The sequence below is a fragment of the Chenopodium album genome, chromosome 3 (assembly GCF_948465745.1).
Source record: "Chenopodium album chromosome 3, dcCheAlbu1.1, whole genome shotgun sequence".
NCBI lineage: Eukaryota > Viridiplantae > Streptophyta > Magnoliopsida > Caryophyllales > Amaranthaceae > Chenopodium > Chenopodium album.
This window is the reverse complement of record NC_137836.1, coordinates 7,391,728-7,414,616: the sequence shown is the minus strand read 5'-3', so window position 1 is coordinate 7,414,616 and position 22,889 is coordinate 7,391,728. Positions and strand designations below refer to the sequence as shown.

General features: G+C 31.8%; 2 protein-coding genes across 2 annotated transcripts in view; one reads left to right on the top strand and one right to left on the bottom strand.

Moving 5' to 3' along the window:
* The first annotated feature begins 73 nt into the window (after positions 1–73).
* LOC145611190 (ABC transporter G family member 34-like) lies at positions 74–13,928 on the top strand. Its single transcript, XM_081666484.1, has 19 exons — positions 74–293; positions 1,050–1,170; positions 2,334–2,422; positions 5,999–6,086; positions 6,750–7,040; positions 7,142–7,232; positions 7,330–8,227; positions 8,455–8,615; positions 8,694–8,797; positions 8,914–9,079; positions 9,183–9,340; positions 9,728–10,060; positions 10,161–10,451; positions 10,537–10,620; positions 10,825–10,958; positions 11,051–11,278; positions 11,719–11,890; positions 12,116–12,370; positions 13,491–13,928. Exons 1-19 carry the CDS (start codon positions 127–129, stop codon positions 13,761–13,763), a joined length of 4,104 nt encoding a protein of 1,367 aa, XP_081522610.1. The 5' UTR covers positions 74–126; the 3' UTR covers positions 13,764–13,928.
* A 2,879-nt stretch (positions 13,929–16,807) lies between these two features.
* Positions 16,808–22,889, bottom strand: part of LOC145624789 (ABC transporter G family member 34-like) — a 59,139-nt gene continuing 53,057 nt past the window's right edge. The window contains exons 12-19 of the mRNA XM_081677876.1: positions 22,363–22,674; positions 21,603–21,893; positions 21,404–21,487; positions 21,074–21,204; positions 20,218–20,445; positions 19,946–20,117; positions 18,989–19,243; positions 16,808–16,942 (exon numbers count right to left, since the gene is read on the bottom strand). Coding sequence (XP_081534002.1) covers positions 16,808–16,942; positions 18,989–19,243; positions 19,946–20,117; positions 20,218–20,445; positions 21,074–21,204; positions 21,404–21,487; positions 21,603–21,893; positions 22,363–22,674 — 1,608 coding nt within the window. The remainder of the gene's footprint in view (positions 16,943–18,988; positions 19,244–19,945; positions 20,118–20,217; positions 20,446–21,073; positions 21,205–21,403; positions 21,488–21,602; positions 21,894–22,362; positions 22,675–22,889) is intronic.

Below are 22,889 nucleotides of genomic sequence, written 5' to 3'. Positions count from 1 at the left end.
TATATATATATATATATATATATATATATATATATATATATATATATATATATATATGATGACTTTCCTCAACTACTATTTAATAACAAATAAACAATAATAGTCTATAATAAGAGAGTTAAACTAATGAGTGAATCTTCCCTAAGATGCAAGGAAGGGGAGGAGGATAGTAATGTGAAGAATAAAAAACTACTTGGTGTTCAAAATATAAGAGTGAAAGAATTGGTTGATAATTTACTTGATGGAGATAATCATGAGAAGCTCTTGAGGAATATTAGAGACCGCTTTGATAAGTGAGTAAAATTATACATTTTTTTCTTTATTATTTCTCTCTCATAAATTGTAGTAGTGTTATCTATCAATCCCTTAGCATATACTACCTCTTTTAAATGTTGTGTGCACTGTGCACATAACATTTAACGGAGTTAGTATATGTACATGCATTTGTTACGGTCAACTCTCAAAATGTCTACTGAAAACAATCAATAATGCATCGAATTACATTATATTAGAACTTTACAGATAAGGATACATAATTTAAGATATTGATCCATTATCTCATATACTAAATGTCTTTCTTTAGAAAATACAAATGATGTATAAATGTATAATAAGGTAGAGTTTAGTAGCCTTTTACAAAAAATAAAAAATAAAAAATAAAAAAAGGGTATAGTTTAGTGTTGATAGAAGATTGCTTAAACAAGCTAACCATTGGGCATAATTCCTTCAAATCCATGCATTTGTTATGGACTTGTGGTATCCAGTTTTGCAATTGAATATATAATATACGTTAACTTTCAATAATTACGAGAATGATGTAATTAACTAAAAACCATGCATGCGTACAAAAGATGTAATGCAATGATGATGCCTAAAAAAAAAACTACTTACCTTATTATAGTTTCACATTGATTCTTTGTTTCAAAAAAAAAAAAAAAAAAAAAAAAAAACGTTTCCCATTGATTCTAAATTAAAATCTTAATGCCTTTTCCTTTTTTCGTATTATTATTAATAGATGTATGAAATATTGAATACATGAACATATACAGAGTTGGGGTGGACTTGCCAAAAATTGAAGTGAGATATGAGCATTTATCAGTGGAAGGTGATGTACATATCGGAAGTAGGGCTTTACCCACCTTGCTTAATGCAACTTTCAACTTTGCTGAGGTAAACTTTTATGTTATGTAACATTTTTCTAACTTAATCTAGAATCAATATATTGGAGTCTAAGAATTAATGTTAAAATAAAAAATTAAAAAAAATTGTAAATGACAAAATGTTAGGGCCTATTCTCTTACGTTGAAATTCAGTTCAGTTTAGTTCAGTTCAGTTCAGCTCAGTTCAGTTCAGTTCAATTCAGTTCAGCTCCTAATTTCCTTCTCTTATAAAATATTCATTTCATTTCAGTTTAGTTCAGTTCAATTCAGTTCCGTTCAGTTCAGTTCATTTCAGTTCAGTTCAGTTCAGCTGAGTTCAGTCAATGAGAACAAGCCTTAGAGTAGTCTTCGGGCATGTTCTCATTGACTGAACTGAACTGAATATTTTATAAGAGAAGGAAATTAGGAGTTGAACTGAACTGAATTGAGATAACTAATACAGAATACAGAATATGTTGCATTTTTAACTTTTTAAAAATTTGAGATAACTCTTATGAATTCGTATTAGGATAATTATAATATCTAAAATATTTATATACATGTTTGTCCTCAATAATGTTAATTGCATTTTTTTTTTGTTTTTTTTTTTAAAAAAAAAAAACGGTTAAGAATAGTATGTGGATATTTTATATTCCTAAAATTATTTATTTACATATATTCTCTCATTAATGTTGCAAAAATTATTATGACATAAGGTCAAATAAAAAGAAGTCCCCGAATATTAGTTACTAGATGAAGCCCGTGCGATGCACAGTTTGTTTGATTTTTTTAAATTTTTTTTTTTTTTTTTTTTTTTTTTTTTTTTTTTTTTTTGTATTTATGAGCCTAAAATTTGTTATACATTTAGATAAAATTCCTAATATTAAAAGATAATATATAATATATAATTAATTTAAACTTAAAAATCTCATCCGCCAATTTTGCTTACATGTCATTTAAATTATTTAATTCTAAAAGAAATTAATAATCTCTTATTTAATTGGCTACTACTAAGATTTATAATCCTACATGGCGCGGTGAGAAAATTAGATCCTACGTGCCTCTCTAAAAACTCGGGAAAAAACTCCCCTTTATATATATATATATTAGATTGTACACGCGCATTAGTTGTCTTTTAGTTTTTATATAAAATTGAACTTTTCTTCTTATATAATTAGTGTTCCGTGACGGCAGATTTTTTTTGGGATGGTTTGCCTTTCCTCGGCAAAGAAGAAGAAGAACAGGATAGTTCGAAATATTAGTGGCATTATTAGACCCTCCAGGTAAAATATATCAACTAATTCATCACAAACCTTCTGTGGTAACGCTTAAGTTTTGTCATTTCAAATCACATTTAATTAAGGACAATCTAGTTTAGATTATATATGTTTAATTTGATGATTATATATGTCCAAATGAATATACGTAGTATTATTATATATGTTTAATTTGATGATCTTGATACTTTACATTACAGTATCAATTTTTTTGCACGATGTATGATTATGATCAGGTTCTTAGGTTATTGGTAATTTGCTAGAATAAATGAAAGGGAAAATACTATTGGAAAAGATGCTCATTTGAAAAAGATTGAAAAGAAAATAGTTTACGCAATATGCATTATTTCGTACAATATTGAATATACTTGCAAGTACTAAATTTAATTCCATTAACATTAACCCTGATATGCATGTAATGCATGTGTTGACACGTACATTAAGTTGATAATAACACGACAGTGTTATTAAGAAGCACAAGGAAAATCTATATATTAAAAGACGTTTCTTTTAAAGGAACGGTGCTACATGACACTCTTCAAAGTATGTGTGCTATGTCACAATGTCACATCACCATATAAAGTATACGCACCACGTAAGCTAGCTAGTCACATCATTTAACAAAATAAAATATGTGTGCTTTGAACAAGATTCGAATCTATAACCGCCAATACATATAGGTAATACATTTAGCATCTCAATCATCTTTTATTAATATTTCAAATTTCACATAATATTATATATCCTTTCATATATTAAGTAAATTAGAATAAATATATGTAATGTAAAAATAAAAGTGACATCCGAGGCAATGCTTGAACTACTAAACACACAAACTATACAAATAATCAAGGGCGAAGTCACCGAGGGGGCTGGTGGAGGCCCGGCCCCCCGCGACCCAACTTTGTGGGTTAGAAATTTACTCTTGGCCCCTACAAGATTTTGGATATAAACTAAACATTTCACAATTTAATGAATGTGTAGTGTTTGGCATAGTGGTGTTTTTCCTTCAGATTTAAACTTTCACACCCCTTGACACGGAGTTTGATCCTCAATATCATCATTAAAAAAAAAAAAAAAAAAAAAAAAAAAACTCTTGCTAGGCTGTAAGCTAGATTCTTTTTTTTTTTTTTTATTTTTTTTTATTTTTTTTAACAAATGTAAAAAAAAGAGGCCCAAGTAAACTAGATTAATTAATACATATTTTATAATTATACTACAACAATTCTAATCATTTTTTAATTGTTAATTATTACTCGGTACAAAATTTTGGACTATTTGCCTACATTACATTATATTTTTATAGTTACTAAACTTTGAGTGTGATCTTGACATACTACTACGCAAACAAAGGTATATCATTCCAATAAAAAAGATAATACTCCGTAATATCTATTATAGACTATAAGCAATTTAACATATACTACCTCCGGTACAAATTATTTGCAACTTTGGAATATTTTATATCTCACAAATAATACCCCAAAGTTGCGACTAATTTGAACCGGAGGTATTATTTTGTAAATTGAAGTATCAACTAACCGGCCCCGTAACTTTATAATCCTGCATAGTCAGAGTTACTAGTTAAGTTTTGAAAGAATTGTCGGTAGTGCACATTCTACGTAAACCGTGGTGAGTTTGGAAAAGTCATTATTATTTATTAATGAAAATGATTTGTGCTTGATCTACCTTGATTGCTGCATTTGTACAATAACTACTAGATTGGGTCCATTAGGATAACAAAAGAGTATTTCTTATACATTGATGATTCGGAGTTATTTTATATATATGTATATATATATATATATGCCACTTGTTGATAATTTGAAACCTCTATAATGGTAACGGAATAACCCCTTATAATAATCGAGTAATCTTTAAATGATACAGTAACTCCTACAACACTTACAGAATAATCCTTATAACCGTAACAAATTCAAGTAACTTCTATAATATTATCCGAGTAACCCCATGAAGACTAGGTACACCATGTGACCAGCCACATATAAAAGTTATAGATTGATTAACTAAGGGGTTTTTTTTTTTTTTTTTGTCAAAAACTACCTAATAAAACCCATATTTTGTAAGAAACTACCTAATAAAATAAATGTTGTAATAAACTACCTAATAAAGATAAAATGTTGTAAAAAACCTACTTAAGAAAGGTAAAATATTGTAAAATACTACCGATACTAGAATTTCACCTTTGATTGACTTCAAAACACTCCCAAAACCACCACTTTTATTCCCAAAATTAACACAACTTGCTTGAAATTGTCTCTACACATCTAAATCACCTTTCAACCCTAAAACCACCACCTCAAACCCCAAAAATCACCATCTCGAAGCCCTAATCTACCCTCATCAACTCGGAATATCCTCTAACCACCCCGGAAATAACCTTACCACCTTGAAAGCTAACCCTCACGGTGGTTTCGGGCGTGTTTTAAGTTGAATCAATGTCGTAAAATTAAGTCAACAGTGGAATTTTGGTCAAAGGTAGTATCTTACAACATTTTATCTTTTATTAAATACTTTTTTACAACATTTTTATTATAAGGTTATTCTTACAAAATTTAGGCTTTATTAGGTAGTTTCTTACAAAAAAAATCCTTAATTAAATTAATAAAAAGAAAACAAAACTATATATGAAATATATATATATATATATATATATATATATATATATATATATATATATATATATATATATATATATTAAAACCCATGGCAAGAATTATAATCATGCCACGTGTTGTCATGACTTAATAAATGATGTGGGATCATGTGACTCATGTCATATTAAAACCGATCATCAATGTTTCCTCACAAAAAAAATTATGTTCATAAATTCTAATTTTTAATTGAACATATATATTATATATATATATATATATATTATATATATATATATATATAATTGATTTCAATATAATATTATTCTTTCGTTTACTCATCCATAATTCATATATGTTATATGTACTACGTATTAAAAATATGTAACACAAGAATACATAATAATTTCAAAGCCACAACATGAGTTTACTGTGAAGAAATTTATAATGGTAGATACAAATTCCTTTAACAAATAAAACAAACTGATATGAAGTATAAAAGTTAGGTTACTCCCGTCAAAAAAAAAAAAAAAAAAAAAAAAGTTAGGTTAATACATACTTCGTACTTTATAATGAATTTTGATATTGTTCAATAATATTTTTTTTGAAAAAAAAAACAAATGGTTTTTTAAATTATAAAACCACCAATAGATTTCACTTTAATTTAATAGAATTTTTTGTATACAGAAAATAACCTGGGGCATCGCCCGGACCTAAAACTAGTTGTCTTTTATTGTTGATGTTCTTGATTTGACTAAATACGTGGTATAAAGTTTTGTGATATTATTAAATTTGTCTTAATGTGTACATAATTTGTTAAAAAATTATTGAAAGTATTGACAGTTAAAGGCAGGTAATTCTAAAAGACTATGCCAAGTCATAACAAAAAGCAACTAAAAGAGACGGGGAGAGTGAAAGATTAAATATATTGTCACTATAATTTATGTTTTGATTTGTTAATTGTTAGGATGACATTGCTTTTGGGTCCTCGGAGTTCAGGAAAAACAACTCTGTTACTTGCTCTTGCAGGAAAGCTTGATTGTAGTGATCTAAAGGTATTTTTTTACCTACTCATTAATTCTTTTTAAATGACCATTTCAACCAAATGCTTATTAAACTGATGGTTAAAGTCTTGGTTCAGTTTATATACTCCATACATTTTCTAGAATATATGTTACCAAGTAAATTAATACTACACAATTTTGACATTATAAGAGTAAAAAATGTTCAAAAGTTTTTCATCTTTTTTAATTTCCAATTATTGTATATTTATATTAGAAAAAATTATTCTATTTTTCTGTTGTTATTTTTAAAATTATCATGATTTGAATAATTTTACCATTTTTTGACTTATTATATGACATATATCATATGATTTGACGATTCTGAAAAACAAAATACCAAAAAATAAAAATTTACCGCAATACCGAACTCTAATAGGTGAAAGGGAAGATATATAACATATTGTGGCCATGAAATGTTTAAGGGCCTGTTCTGATTGACTGAATTAAGCTGAGTTGAATATTCTATGTGAGAAGGAAATTAAGAATTGAACTGAATTAAACTGAACTAAAAATAATCTGAAGAGAATAGGCCCTAAGTCATATTTTTAAGTCATATTCTATCCATGACAATTTTTAAGTCATATGAAATTAACTTATTTTATTTCTCTTCCTCCCTTCCTACTTTTGAAATGTTTTGGATTTTTAATCAAATAGGTGAATGGGAAGATAACATATTGTGGCCATCAGCTAAATGAATTTGTTCCGAAGAAGACGTGCTCATATGTTAGTCAACATGATCTTCACCATGGAGCGATGACAGTACGAGAAACACTAGACTTTTCAGGGCAATGCTTAGGAGTTGGGGCTAAGTATGAGCTACTTAAGGAACTCATGAAACGAGAACAAGAAGAAGGAATCAATCCAGATCCCGAACTTGATGCATTCATGAAGGGAATGGCTCTGGTAGGCCACGAAACAAGCCTCATCACTCAATATCTACTCAAGGTTTGTGATCAATGACAATTTAATTAACATTTTGTTTACAAATTTGTATATTCTAGATTAGTAATTGAGATGTATAACTTTATATTACATGGCTTTGATAGATGCTTGGTTTGGATGCATGTGCTAATACTATAGTGGGTGATGATACGAGAAGAGGTATTTCAGGAGGTGAAAAAAAGCGTCTCACTATTGGTAAAACTTCTTTTATTAATAAAGAGAAGTTTGAATGTATATAGTGTTAAACAATTATTCCTTATAATGTATGTATGGTTTTGATTCATGTATGTAGGTGAAATGTTAGCCGGACCTGCAAAAGTTCTTCTAATGGATGAAATTTCAAACGGGTTGGATAGCTCAACTACGTATCAAATATGCAAGTACATAAGTGAAATTGTTCATATAATGGACATGACAACAATTATGTCTTTGTTGCAACCTACCCCTGAAGTATATGAACTCTTCGACGATATTATTCTCATCTCGGATGGTCAAATTGTGTACCAAGGTCCGCGTGACCATGTCCTAGACTTCTTTGAAAATGTTGGATTCAAGTGCCCTAAGAGGAAAGAAGTAGCAAGTTTTCTACAAGAAGTGACTTCTAAAAAGGATCAAAGACAATATTGGTTCAAGGACCAAAGATATAAATATGTATCCGTTCCTGAATTTGTTGAGGCTTTTCAATCTTTTGAAGTTGGCACAAAGCTCGCGTTAGAACTAACAGTTCCTTATCATAGAGAAAAAACTCACCCTTTAGCTTTGGTAAAAGAAAATGATAGAATCTCAAACATAGAACTACTTAGGGCATGTTTCTCAAGGGAATGGTTACTAATGAGGCGGAATTCTTTTCTTTACATCTTCAAGAGTGTGCACGTAATAATTTTGTCAATGGCTACTATGACCGCCTTTTATAGGACAACAATGCATCATGTGAAAGTGTTAGATGGAGAAAAGTACTTGAGAGTTATATTTTTGAGTATGTCAAACTTTGTGCTAAATGGAATGGCGGAAACTACACTAGCTGTTATAGGGCTCCCGATTTTCTACAAGCAAAGAGATTCCTTATTCTATCCCTCATGGGCTTATGCTCTACCAATTTGGGTCCTTCGTATTCTTGTGTCATTTTTTGAATCGGCATTATGGACTACTCTTACTTATTATACAATTGGTTATGCCCCGGGAGCCACTAGGTATGACAAACCTACTTGCTTGGTATCATTACCATCTTTTAATTTTAAGTTTTGTAATTTTATAAAGTTATTCTTATATTAAACATGTTAAATAATAACAAAAGTGACAGTAATTATCGACTAATGTTTCCTATTTTCATGTTTTGGTTGTATTAATGAACATATCTTACTAACTTTGTCCTTAAATTTCAAAGAGATGATGTTAAATTTGCATATTTTAATCTCAGGTTTTTTTGCCAATGGCTTGCTTACTTCTCTATTCATCAAATGGCTTTGTCGTTCTTTCGCTCCATTAGTGCAATCGGGAGAACCATTGTGATTGCTACCACAATTTGTATGATTCTACTGCTAATAATTTTTGTGCTCAGCGGTTTTATTATCGCAAAAGGTATGTTTCTAACATATTTCATTCATGATTTTTTCAGCATTGTTAGTTGTTCTTACTTATCTTTACGGCTTCCTATAGATGATTTAAGTCACTGGTTGACATGGGCTTACTACCTTTCTCCTATGATGTACGGACAACATGCTCTAGTTATCAACGAATTTCTTGACAAAAGATGGAATATCGTAACATACCTTTGCCCTACTTTTGTTTTCAAGTTCAAATTTTAATTTGATACCTACATCTGCTATTGTATAAATGTTACATGAATCGCGAATAATGAAAGTTTCTAATGTTGTAGCCTACAGGAGATTCTAGCCTACCCGATACAAGCATTGGTAAAGTCGTCCTTGCATCAAGAGGCCTTTTTAAACATGCATATTGGTTTTGGATAAGCATTGGAGCTTTAATGGGGTTTTCTTTATTCTCCAACCTATTATATGTTGTGGCATTGACATACTTAAATCGTATGAATTCCGGTCCTCATCTTAGTTACTCTTTTGATTGATAAATTTCAAATAAAGTATTAATCAATGATAGCTCATATAAAGCTTTGTTATGTTGTTGTAGCTTTTGGTCACTCAAAAAGCTTAGTGCAAGATCACGATGAAGCTAGAACGACGGATGATCTAAATCAATCACAGTATACTAAAACAAGAACGGTGTTGCCTTTTCAACCTCTTTCAATAGCTTTCAACCACATCAATTACTATGTGGATACTCCATCTGTATATCACTTCTCTCTAATTTTTACTCGTAAATTATTATCAAGTTAATACTTTCTTTTACATAGTATAATATTATGAGTGGGTGAATAAATTATTATAGTAAAAGTAAAATGGAGACCATAAGAGAGAAAGTATGTGAGAGAGGATATATGTTTTAGTGGGGGTCATGTAAGCATGAGAAATGATAAAATAAGTTGAATGAGGTTTAAAGTAAGAGAGAGAAATGATAAAATATAAAATAAAGTTAGTAATGCATTTAAAAAAAACACACAAAAAAGGAAAATGATGCAAATAAAAAAAACCAGAGGGAGCAGTATATAAGAAATTTAGTGATAGATTTATTTCACATGGTAACATAATTTGTAAAACTTTTCTTAATTGTGTTAGGAACTGAAATCTTTAGGTTATAAAGGAGATCGGTTGCAATTACTACAAGATGTAAGTGGTTCTTTTCGGCCGGGAATATTGACGGCACTAGTAGGTGTAACTAGTGCCGGGAAGACCACATTGATGGATGTACTAGCAGGAAAAAAGACTAGAGGTTACATCAAAGGTAGCATTAGCATATCTGGCTACCCCAAAAACCAAGATACATTTGCAAGAATATGTGGTTATTGTGAACAAATCGACATCCATTCACCACATCTCACTATCTATGAGTCTCTTCTATATTCTGCTTGGCTTCGTCTACCACCAAACATCAATTACAACACGCGAATGGTATGTAACGTTTTTAATAGGCAAAACTCTTTGCATACGGGTTCAGTTCTATACTATTTAGTATTTACATATGTTATAATATTTTTTTGTGAATTAACAGAGGTTTATTGAAGAAGTTATGATATTGATTGAACTCGAACCATTAAAAGATGCCATAGTTGGCCTACCAGGGATAAATGGTCTTTCGATTGAACAAAGGAAGAGATTGACCATAGCTGTAGAGCTAGTTGCTAACCCGTCCATTATATTCATGGATGAACCAACATCAGGCCTTGATGCTAGAGCTGCTGCAATTGTCATGCGCACTATGAAAAATATCAAGAACACCGGAAGAACTATTGTTTGTACGATTCATCAGCCGAGTATAGACATCTTTGAGGCTTTCGACGAGGTACATACTTCTTAACCAAACTTTCTTAGAAAGAATTTATATTATGAAAGAATCATACATTCCTTAATTGTTTGGTAAATTACAGCTTCTATTGATGAAAAGAGGAGGACAAATTATTTATGCTGGACCCCTTGGTGACAACTCCTATAAACTTATTGAATACTTTGAAGTATGTGATCACTCTTGTTTAAGTACGAGTATCAGATTTTCATTAGCTATATACGACCTCCGTTATGTATTATTTGCAACTTTGAAATTTTTTATGTCTCATAAATAATGCCACAAAGTTGCAACTAATATGTAACAGAGGTATGTAGTATAATTGATGAATGATGAGGATTGCGCTTATAGAATTTGGTCTCGTACAATCCAGGCTATTCCTGGAGTTTCGAAAATTAAGGATGGTTACAATCCTGCTACATGGGTGCTTGATATTACTAGTACAAAAGAAGAATCTCGAATGAATGTGGATTTTGCACAGATTTATGCCAATTCCGAACTTTACAAGTACACATAACTCTTCCTGAAGTGTTATACCTTAGTTTTTGATGTGCTTCCTAACAGTTATTAAGTAATGCTTTTTGGATACATTTTTTCAGAAGGAATCAAGAAATAATTAAGGAACTTAGTACTCCACACCAAGATTCTAAGGATCTCTTCTTTGAAACCGAATACTCTCAACCATTTCTTGTCCAGTTTAAAGCATGCTTTTGGAAACAATATAGATCTTACTGGCAGAATCCTTCATACACCGGTGTTCGATTATTCATGTCGATATTCATGGGTGCTTTCCTTGGACTTATATTCTGGAATAAAGGAGAGAAATTGTAAGTTTTATCTTTGTAGACTTTAATTTCTTTTTAAAGAATGCTTGTTTATCACCAACATCATCATTTTTTATCGCCCAAACACCTATAGCTACTGACTCCTCCGTATTTTATTACCTGCTCTAGATTTTCTCTACTCCCAACTATTATACTTTATTCGCAGGCTCCGATACCATGTTAATGGACCATCTCAACCAAAAGCTTAAACTAATGATTGAGGCCCATAAATATGTTTTATACTCTAACATATACGTAGTATATATATATGGGAAAATGATAAGTTTAATACCTTTATGCTTAAAGAAATAACCACACAATTTATATGTTAACAAAGGGAGTATCCTATTTTGGCGCCTGTATTAATTATATAATTAATCATGCAATTGTACCGTGATAATGAAATTAAGTAGAAGATTTACAAAGTGAAATTTTGTGAACAGAGCAAAGCTACAAGACTTGATGAATTTTCTAGGGGTAATGTATTCTTCTATTGTTTTTCTGGGACCAAGTAATGCTTTGAGTGTCCAAGCAATTTTTGCTAGTGAGAGAACAGTCTTTTATCGCGAAAGGGCTGCAAGAATGTATTCAACTTTACCATTTGCATTGGCACAGGTAATTATATAACTTCAAATCATATCAATTTTCATTGCCTTAATCAATAATCATAGATATATTGTTCGTAATCTTGTTATATTATTACTACCTCCGTTACAGGTTATGTTGTGCAACGGTTAGACATTTTCCCTCTCTGCTTTATGTCAAATCGTTGCACAGAACCTGTAACGGAGGTAGTATGTTCATTTTTCTTTATAACATATGCATGAAATTTTTTTGCAGTTGGCTATTGAGGCTATCTACCTAACAATTATAAATTTTATTTACGCAATTCTGCTATACTCCATGATCGGATTTGAGTGGAAGATTGTTAAATTCTTCTACTTCTACTATTTCATATTTTTCTGCTTCGCATATCATACAATGTTTGGAATGATGCTTGTCTCGTTAACGCCGCGCCACGAATTTGCTTCCATTTTCATGACGTTCTTTGCTACCTTTTGGAATCTTTTTGCTGGTTTTTTCCTTCCTAAACCGGTACGTGATGACCCTCTTAACTCCGTAAGGACTTATGCAAGAAACATTGGTGTTTTCATTGGTGTGCAAATTAGCACTCCATATGACCTAGGTTGTCTTAATAATACTTCCCACTTACTATAGCTCTATTATTAATTATTATGTACAACTTTGGGGTATTATTTGTGAGATAATTTTTTTTTTTTAAGTTGCACATAATAATTGACGGAGGTAGTATTTTCAATCATGTACTTCGTATTAGTTAATATAAAACATTGATGTTTAGGAAATAATAATGAAAAAAAATAAATATCAATCTATAAAATTATATAGAATGGATTTAATGTTTTATCTTATCAATAATCTCTAGGGGTACAAGGGGGGACAGCTGTCCCCCCACTTCCCAAAAAAAAAACAAGCAGCTATATATATATTATTGTGTGGAATAATTTAGGATACAAAGTGGATGGTGTGGTGGTGAGTGGAGTTGAATTCTTTACAAAATACCAAAGTTCGAACCTTGTTGTTGTAATATTTCCATTTTTTTTTAGAAGAATCCTTCCATTTTATTTATCAACCAATACTAATTTATTTACATAAGTGTAATTGTAACATTGCATGAACGGAACCCCTAAATTACTATTGTCATTGAACTTTAGTGGAGTATTTTCCATTCACTTTTTTTCTTTATAATGTTTAATTAAGAAGTATTCCTTTCAATTTTTTTAATTAATATATACTAAGTATATATATTTAAATAATAATTTTAATTATGATATTGCATGAACAAAACCCACTAAATTAAGTTTGTCATACAAAATTATACATTATGACTATTGCATTTAATAACCTATATTATTTAATGTTCGAATTTATTAAACATTCCAAACTCATAAGCGATTATTTTTGGAGGAAAAGTTGATATATAATGTTGAATTTTTATTAAGTACTCTGTATTGTGGATTTTTTGAGTTGTACACATTAATTATTGAACATTCTGTGTATTTAAGTATTGGTGTTTTTTTTTTTCCGAATATTTTTTGTCAAACTATGTAATGTTCATCCGTCCCCCCGATTTAAAATTTCTGGCTCCGCCACTGATCTCTAATAATGTCAATAAAATTATGTCATTGTTTTACAGCAAATCCCAGCCTGGTGGAGGTGGTACTATTGGGTTTCCCCTGTTTCATGGACAATGTATGGACTAGTTACTTCTCAAGTTGGTGATAAAAGCTCTCCCATTGAAATACCAGGCGTTAGTACTACTGTACCCTTAAACATTTTACTTCAACAATTTTTAGGTTATGACTTTGATTTCTTGCATACTGTGGTTGTAGCACATCTTTTATGGGTCATCCTCTTCTTCTTTGTATTTGCCTATGGCATTAAAATCTTCAACTTTCAAAAGAGGTGAAACATAATTGGATGCAAGAAATTCTTTACTAGATTAATATTGGTTATTTTATATTGGTATTAGAGCAATCTAGTTTTTTTTGTTGGTGATCAAATCCTTCAATTTGGGGCAATAATCCACCAATCCCTAGACATTTCAAGGTCTATTTAAGGTTTAAATCCATCATTTTACAACAATCATGATAGTAGTAGTTTTTGTATGGAAATACAAAATATAATTTCATTGATCTTTAGGTTCGGTGTATAATCACACATCTCAACACTTTTCATATCTACATGTAATTGTATGATTTTTTTGTTTACATATATACTATCTTGTTTAATGTATGTTGTGTTCAAGACTCACTACTAACACTAGTAGGATAGCTTGTAGAATAAGACAAGCAATTAGTAGTGTATTGAGTAAGCCAAGTGTTGACTTGGTTGCTTTTGTGGTAGTGTGCTTTGTACACTTTGTAGTTGGCTTGTAGAATAAGCTAAGTTTGGTAGTGTGTTATATAACTTTTAGCATACTACTTGTATAAATAGCAAAAGTAGGAGTGGGAGCTGAGAATTGTGAGATACTTACTCTAAGGTTTTGAGTGAAAACATAAGAGAGTGAGTAGTTGTTAGTAGCTTGTGAGTACAAATACTAGAGAGTTTGTGAGCTCATTAAGAGTGTTTGTAATTGTGGTTTTGTAGCTCAAATTCAATAGTGAGATTGTCTTTGAGAAGGGTAACAAAGTTACCCATAAATTGCTTGTGTTGTTTTTATTGTTCTTTGGCATTGTTGATTATTATTGCTTGTTTTCGGTCTCGAATTTCCTAACAAATTGGTATCAGAGCGGAGGTTGTTTCGGGGGCGATTTGAAGGCCAAAGACACATTCTTTGAGGTAGAGAAGGTGTAGGAAAGTTGTGGTAAACTTAGGTATTGAAAAATGGGTGATTTGTCAAAGTTTTCAATTCCTTTGTTTGATGGAAAAATGAACTTTCAAGTGTGGAAAAGTTCGGTTGAAGACTTGTTGGTGCAACAAGGTCTTGATGATGCTCTTGAAGAAGAGAAGCCCACTAACATGGAGGATGCTAAGTGGGCATCAAAGAAGAAGAAGGCAGTGAGTACAATTCAATCCGACTTGCGATTGCGCCGGAAATCAAGTACAACTACCTTAGTGAGACGAATCCTAAGGCGTTGTTGGAGAAGCTACAAGCTGTGTATGCTTCGAAGTCTTTGACAAACAAGCTTTGTCTAAGGTGGGAGTTGTATCAACTCATGAAGGAGGAAGATTCAAGTATGCAAGATCACATTAATATGTTTAATCAATTAGTGTGTCAATTGTTGAATGCCGATGAGAAGATTTCGGATCAAGAGCAAGCTTTGTTGTTGTTAGCATCTCTTCCTAAAGAGTATAGAACAATTGTTCAAACTATGCTAGTTGGAAGAAGTGAGATTACTCTTGATCAAGCTTTGGCGGTGTTAAGAGAAAATGAGAGATTGATGACCAAAATTGATGGTGAGAAGAAGTCATCGGAGTTTGGGCTAGTTGCGGAAGGTTCTTATCGGGGAAGAGCTCAAGAGAGGAACAAGGATGGCCAACGAGGAAGATCTAAATCTCAACCAAGGAAAGACTATAGTGACTTAGAGTGTTACTATTGTCACAAGAAGGGCCACATTCAATTTTCTTGCAAGGTCATGAAGGAAGACCTTAAGAAATTGAAATCTTTGAAGATGAAGGAGACCGAGAAGGAGGGGGAGGCATCTTTTGCTCATAGCGATGGGGAAGATGATGATCAAATCTTCTTGCTAGAAGAAGAGGGGAGTTGTAATGAAGGCAAATGGATCATGGATACGGGTTGCTCATACCATGTATGTCATGACAAGAAGAAGTTCAAGAAGTTTGAAGCTTGTGAGGATGTTTTAGTGCTTCCAAATGAAGAGAAGGTGCAAGTTGAAGGCATTGGAGAGGTGGAGGTTGTGACACATGATGGTGTCAAAAGAAAGCTTGGAAGTGTGAGGTATGCTCCTAAGGTTGGTAGGAACTTGATCTCACTTGGTAGGCTTGAGGCAAGAGGTTGTTCCATCAAAGCAATTGATGGACAAATGAAGATTGAATTGGTAGAGGAAATTTAGTGGTCATGAGAGGATCACGAAATAGAAGGAACTTGTATGAATTGCAAGAGTGGAATGGAAAGACTATGTCCAACCATGAAATTGAAGTGAAGAAGTCATCAAAGAGGGTGACATTCATGAAAGGTTCATCATAGAGAAAAGTGGTTTTGGTGTTAGGGGTAGTGGTCTTGAGGGGGAGATTTGTTGTGTTCAAGACTCACTACTAACACTAGTAGGATAGCTTGTAGAATAAGACAAGCAATTAGTAGTGTATTGAGTAAGCTAAGTGTTGACTTGGTTGCTTTTGTGGTAGTGTGCTTTGTACACTTTGTAGTTGGCTTGTAGAATAAGCCAAGTTTGGTAGTGTGTTATATAAGTTTTAGCATACTACTTGTATAAATAGCTCAAGTAGGAGTCGGAGAATTGTGAGATACTTACTCTAAGGTTTTGAGTGAAAACATAAGAGAGTGAGTAGTTGTTAGTAGCTTGTGAGTACAAATACTAGAGAGTTTGTGAGCTCATTAAGAGTGTTTGTAATTGTGGTTTTGTAGCTCAAATTCAATAGTGAGATTGTATTTGAAAAGGGTAACAAAGTTACCCATAAATTGCTTGTGTTGTTTTTATTGTTCTTTGGCATTGTTGTTTATTATTGCTTGTTTTCGGTCTCGAATTTCCTAACAATGTAAGTATATCAATATATCATCATTTAGTGAGCAAAATATAACAAAGAAGAAATGGCCCTCGAACATTATATCTAAAGTTTGTCTTTATATTTTTTGGCAAACTAGTATAGACACTCGATAATCTTCCAAAATACTAAATGTCTTCTATATATGGCAAATGTACGGATCTTACGCTCTAGCTTTGCCTTCCGTTATCGAGGTTTAGCCTCTCGCTATGTTTTATGGAGGATTACAACAGTATTCTACCAACTCACATGGGACAATTAGTCTTAAACTCACATGGGAATGCTACCAGCTCCAGGCAATGAAATCAAAGTGTTTTTGTCACCTACTTGTGAAGTTACTAAACCATACATTGTCCAAGAAAGAGGAGAAGCCCAGTAGTACCACCTCCACCATATTGGAATTTGCTGTAATAATCAATTTTTTTTAAAAAAAAACAAAAATATTTGATTTAGAAATTAATTGTCGAGAAATAATTACTTACTTTTGTTAGTAAGTTTATGAATAAGCAACTTTATTAATATTAACATTTGATGAGATTTGTTCATATTTATTTGAGTTTAGTTTACTACAGAGGTAAAGATTCATGTAGGATGAAAAATGAGGTAGTTTAACTAGATTATATTTAGATAAGTAAATGGATATCAATTAGTTAACACCAACAACAAATGGATCATAATATTGAAAAAATTGTAAAGAAGAGGGTATGAAAAATATACAATTTAATAAACAACAATGAAATAATTGTAGCTTTGGTGAAAGAATGACTATTTGATACCTTTGCCATGTTTTGTGTTTGCAAATTATTTATTTATTTATTTATTTTTATTTTATTTTTTCAATGTTGATGTTAAATAATCCATCCTATTAATCAAAAGAAAAAACATGTTTTAACTTGTCAAATATTTTGGAAAATTTTTTGTGTCGCTGGTCACACCGTGTGGTCGGAATTACTCAAGTTGTCGAGGTTACTTGAGTTACTTGGTTAGGGGTTAGGTTACTCGAGTTACTCTTGACCGACTAACCCCTTAAGTAACCCCTGACCGAGTTCCCCTCGAGTAATCCCTCAAGTAACCCATGACCGAGTAATCCCTCAAATAACCCCTGGCGAGTAACCTCACATGTAACCCATGAGGCCATGACCGAGTAACCCATGACCGAACCCCTCAAGTATTGTAATCCTTGATCAAACCTCTCAAGTAAATCCCTGACTGAGTAAATCGATTAACTCCCGACCAAATAACCCTGACAGAACCCCTCAAATAACCACTAACTAAAATAAGTAACTTGAGTAAATCCTCATTGAGTAACTCGAGCAACCCCTGTCACACGGTGTGGCTAAATATATACAAAAATTTGTTATTTTTTTTAAAGGGACACTGTCTAATTAGACTTTTATAAATTTAACAGTAGGACACTATCAAGATTTTGTAACTTAGCTTATACTAAATTTATCAAGTTATTAGTAAATTTGTTAATTTTGCTATGCTATTTAGAAACAGGGCTAATAGTCAGTTTTATGAAAAAATATAATGTGTGGTCGGTGCACCCGGGTGCATGGTGCGCCCGGAAAGAACATTAGTTATATTTAAAAGAACATGGGCGAAAAAAAGAACATTATAGATATTTATAATTAAAGAACGCGAGGGCATAATATGCTCTTTAAGTTTGATTATTATATATGTTATTTGATTTTATGTTCTTTACATTATACAATATGTTCTTTAATGTATGTACATAAAAAAAAAATTTTAAAAAAAAATTCACACTAGTAACCCGGAAAAAGAACATGTTCTTTAATGTATTATGATGTTCTTTTTGTAAAGAATTTATGTTCTTTGGGCACTAGAGGTGATCAAAGTTAGACCGGTCCGGCCCGATTTTGAACGGGTTTTGGGAAGAATTTTTTCGCCCCTAAAATCGGGTCAAACTCGGCCCGTAATTTAATTTTTTGAGCCGGTTTGGGAATGCGTTTTTATGCATTTTAGTTGATTATTTTTTACTCGACCCGAAAAGCCGGCATGGCCAGACCATTTTGGGCGGGTTTGGGCACAAAAATTTCGACCCAAAACTTAGCGCTACCCGATAAGTGAGCTTATTTTTTTAACCTTGGTCCGGCTCGCCCAATGATCATATCTATCTTTGTCAAACACAAGTATGTTCTTTTTTGTCAAATATAATGTTCTTTTCAAGCACATTCAATCACTCGAGTTACCATGAAAAATAACATGTTCTTTTTGTAAGAACTTTATGTTTTTTGTAATGTCATGTTCTTGTCAAACACAAATATGTTCTTTTTCAAACATTAGAATATTCTTTTTTGGCTCATGTTCTTTTAAATATATTTAATGTTCTTTTCCACAAATTTTCAAACCCGGGTGCACTATACCATTTTCAGAAAAAATATAGATGTCTAAACTTTTCCAAAAATTTCAAAAGAGATGAACACATACCGTTTTAGGAAGAAAGAAACCAGCAAACAGATTCCAAAAGTTTAGGAAGAAGGTCATCAAAATTGCAGCAAATTCCGGGCGCGGTGTTAATGCAACAAGCATCATCCCGTATGCAGTGTGGTACACAAAGCACATGAATGTGAAGTAGTAGAAGTAGAGAAATTTGACAACCGTCCACTCGAACCCAATCATGGAGTACATAAGAAGGGTGTAGATAATATTTATACTTGCATTGTATATGATTTCTATAGCCATCTGTAGAATAGTTAAGCAGGGTTAAAAGGAGTAACACAAAACTAAGAATTGAATAACACAAAAATATTTTATAGGGCTTTTTGTCAAAATTTACCTAATAAAACTCATATTTTGTGAGAAACTACCTAATAAAAAAAAACGTTGTAAAAAACTACCTAATAAAAGTAAAATGTTGTAAAATCTACCTAAGAATAGGTAAAATACTACCTATATCGGTTTCCACTGTTGACCGACCTCAAAACCATCTAGAAACCATCGCTTTCATTCCCAAAAGCCAAAACTAACACAAATTGCTTGAAATCACCTCCACTACACCTAAACCACCTTTCACCCTCAAAACAAGCACCTTTAATCCCAAAAACCACCATCCCGAAGCACTAATTTATCATCGATCACCAACTCGGAATATCCTCCAACCACCTTGAATATAACCTTACCACCTTGAAATCCAACTCTCATGGTGGTTTTGAGGGTGTTTGAGGTGAATCAACGTCATAAAATTCAGTCAACGGTAGAAATTCGGTCAAAGGTAATATCTTATAACTTTTTACCTTTTATTATATTGATTCTTACAACATTTTTTTTAGTCGGTAGTTTATCACAAAATATAGACTTTATTAGGTAGTTTCTCACAAAAAGTCTTATTTTATCTAATGAAAATTGATATTCAAGTAGTAGCTAGATTTGTATATACAGTATTACCTGAGCTAATGCAAATGGAAGAGCTGAATACATTCCTGCTGCCTTTTCACGGTAAAATACAGTTCTTTCACTTGCAATAACTACTTGTACATTCATACAATTACTTCCTCCAAGAAATAGGACAGAAGAAAAGAGGATCCCTACTAAGTTCAATAAGTCTTGCTGTTTGTCTCTGTTAAAAAAAAAATATTATGTGAAATAGTAAGCAAAGTAATTATGATTCATATGATTTTAATAAAATGTCTCAAAATATTAACTACAAAGATACTTACAATTTACTTCCTTTATCCCAAAACATGAGACCAAGCAAGAGTCCCATGATAATCGTCGTAAAGAATCGAACAGCATTATATGATGGATTTTGCCAATAAGATCGATGTTGCTTCCAAAAACAAGCTTTGAATTGAGTAAAAAATGGTTGAGAGAATTTAGTTGGGAAGCTGAGATCCTTAGAATCAGATGATGGAGTACTAACACCCGAAATAATTTGTTGATTCCTCCTAGAAAATAAAATAAATAAAGTATTTGGAAAAAAAATTTCATGTTAAAATATATATAAATTGTACAACCAAAAGTAGAACGCATAATGTATATTAGAATGAAAATAACAGAAAGGAAAATCTGTCTTGAAGGGACATATATGTTCACTATTTTGTCTGGACCTTATGTGTTTAAAGTGGTCTTATAGGACTTTATAAATTTATTTTGTTGTTTAAAGGGACCTTAAAGTCGAAATCCGGCAATAATTGACTTTTTCTCAAACATGACCTTAAAAAATGATCCCCTTTTCTTTTTTTTTTTCCACAATTTCCCTCCAATTCCTCCTTCTCTCTCTTCTAATCCCCAAATGACACAAATCAAATACGGAATTTGAGGGAAATCATGGAAAAAAATAAAAGGTTTTTTAAGGTCACATGAGATTTCAATGTCTGTGAAAAAAGTCTAGTATTGTCGGATTCCGACCTCAAGGTCCCTCCAAACAACAAAATCTACTTATAAGGTCCTCTTAGACATCTTTAAACATATAAGATAATATAAGATAAAATAGTGAACATATATGTCCCTTTTAGACATATTCCTAACAGGCATGTATACAATAAACTTCGAAGCTAAAAATGTTTGACATACAGGTAAAGTTCGGATTTTGCATAAAGTTCCGCGAAATCAACATTTGATTGAGACTCTAATTGAGAAGTAACTTCAAGCATCCATGTAGCAGGATTGTGACCATCTTGAATTTTAGGAATTCCTGGGATTTCCTACAATAACAATAAGTCCAATAATAAATTAGTTTTGTTCAATAAAAATCAGTTTCGATCAATGTAAATGATTAAACACAAAAAGCTTCCTTAAAAAAAAAAGATTTTTTTTTTTTTTTTTTTTTTTTTTTTTTTTGGACTAGTTAAATCTTAATCAATAAACATAAGTTTTAATCAATATATTTAACAACGAACTTACTTCAAAGTATTCAATTAGCTTTTGGGAATGTTCTCCAAGGTCTCCGGCGTAGATCATTTTCCCTCCTCTTTTCATTAATAGGAGCTGCAATGCAGTACATAATGTTTAATTTGTTGATTGTAAATTTTTATGAGACACAAATCATGTTAGATAAGAAAGTTAAAAAAAAAAATATATGATTGGAGATTTACATACATACCTCATCAAAAGATTCAAAGATATCTATGCTCGGTTGATGAATTGTGCATACAACTGTTCTTCCAGTGTTTACAGTGTTTCGTATTGTGCGCATAACAATAGCAGCAGCTCTAGCATCAAGTCCGGATGTAGGCTCATCCATGAATATAATGGATGGATTAGCAACTAACTCTACGGCTATGGTTAATCTCTTCCTTTGTTCGGTTGTAAGGCCATTTATCCCGGGTAACCCTACTATAGCATCTTTCAATTGCTCAAGCTCTATCAAACTCATTACGTCTTCAATAAACATCTACACATTAACAAAAGAAAAATAAAATTACTTTGATAATTAGAGCTTATTATTCGATTCTAAAAATAAAAGTACTACGTTATGTAACAATAGTTTCTAAACAAAGAAATGCGCAACAAGCCTTTTGAAACATCTATAAATATCATTCAAGATATATACTTCCTCCGTTATAGCATTATTGCACCAAGGGAGAAGGAAATAATATTATTTATGGTATTGGGAAAAAGGAAGAGAGAAAAATAAAGAAAACAATACAAGCATAAACTAACAAAAAAAAAAAAAAAAGTATTAACAAGTAAATATAAGAATTTGCTTTCGTGAAATGAGTATGGTGCAATATATATTTGTGAAACATATTTAAAAGGCAAGTGATGGAATAATAGCATAACGAAGGAAGTATAAGGACATCATCGAGATTTGAATTATGTTATGGAACAATACGCCATAAAAAGCAAGTTATGCATCAAACCTTTTGCATACTTGGGTTGATGCTTGAAGAAAGGCGGAGCCACGCAGAGTACACAAGAGATTCATAGACGGTGACAAACGGTGAATGAATGTCAACTTGTTCACAATAACCACTAATTCGTGCAAAAGTTTCTTGGTTCTTTGGATAACCAGATACAGTAATTTCACCTTCAATATATCCGCTAGTCTTCCTTCCGGCCAACACGTCCATTAGCGTGGTTTTTCCAGCACCAGTTACACCTACTAATGCCGTCAATACCCCTGGTCTGAATGCACCACTCACTTCGCATAGTAATTGTAATCGTTTCGTTTCCTAATGGCAAGTTAAACAAGTATTAAGCTCCATGTAAATTCATGTATGCTAGAGTTGTATTTTGGAATTTACTCGATTTGTTGGATAAGCAGATACAGTATAAATTATGTATGTCAATGCAAATTAGTATTCCCTCCGTCCCTAAATTACATTCCATATTTCTAGCATTTATTCCTCACATAATAGAGAAAAGTAGAAATGTAATTTAGGGACAA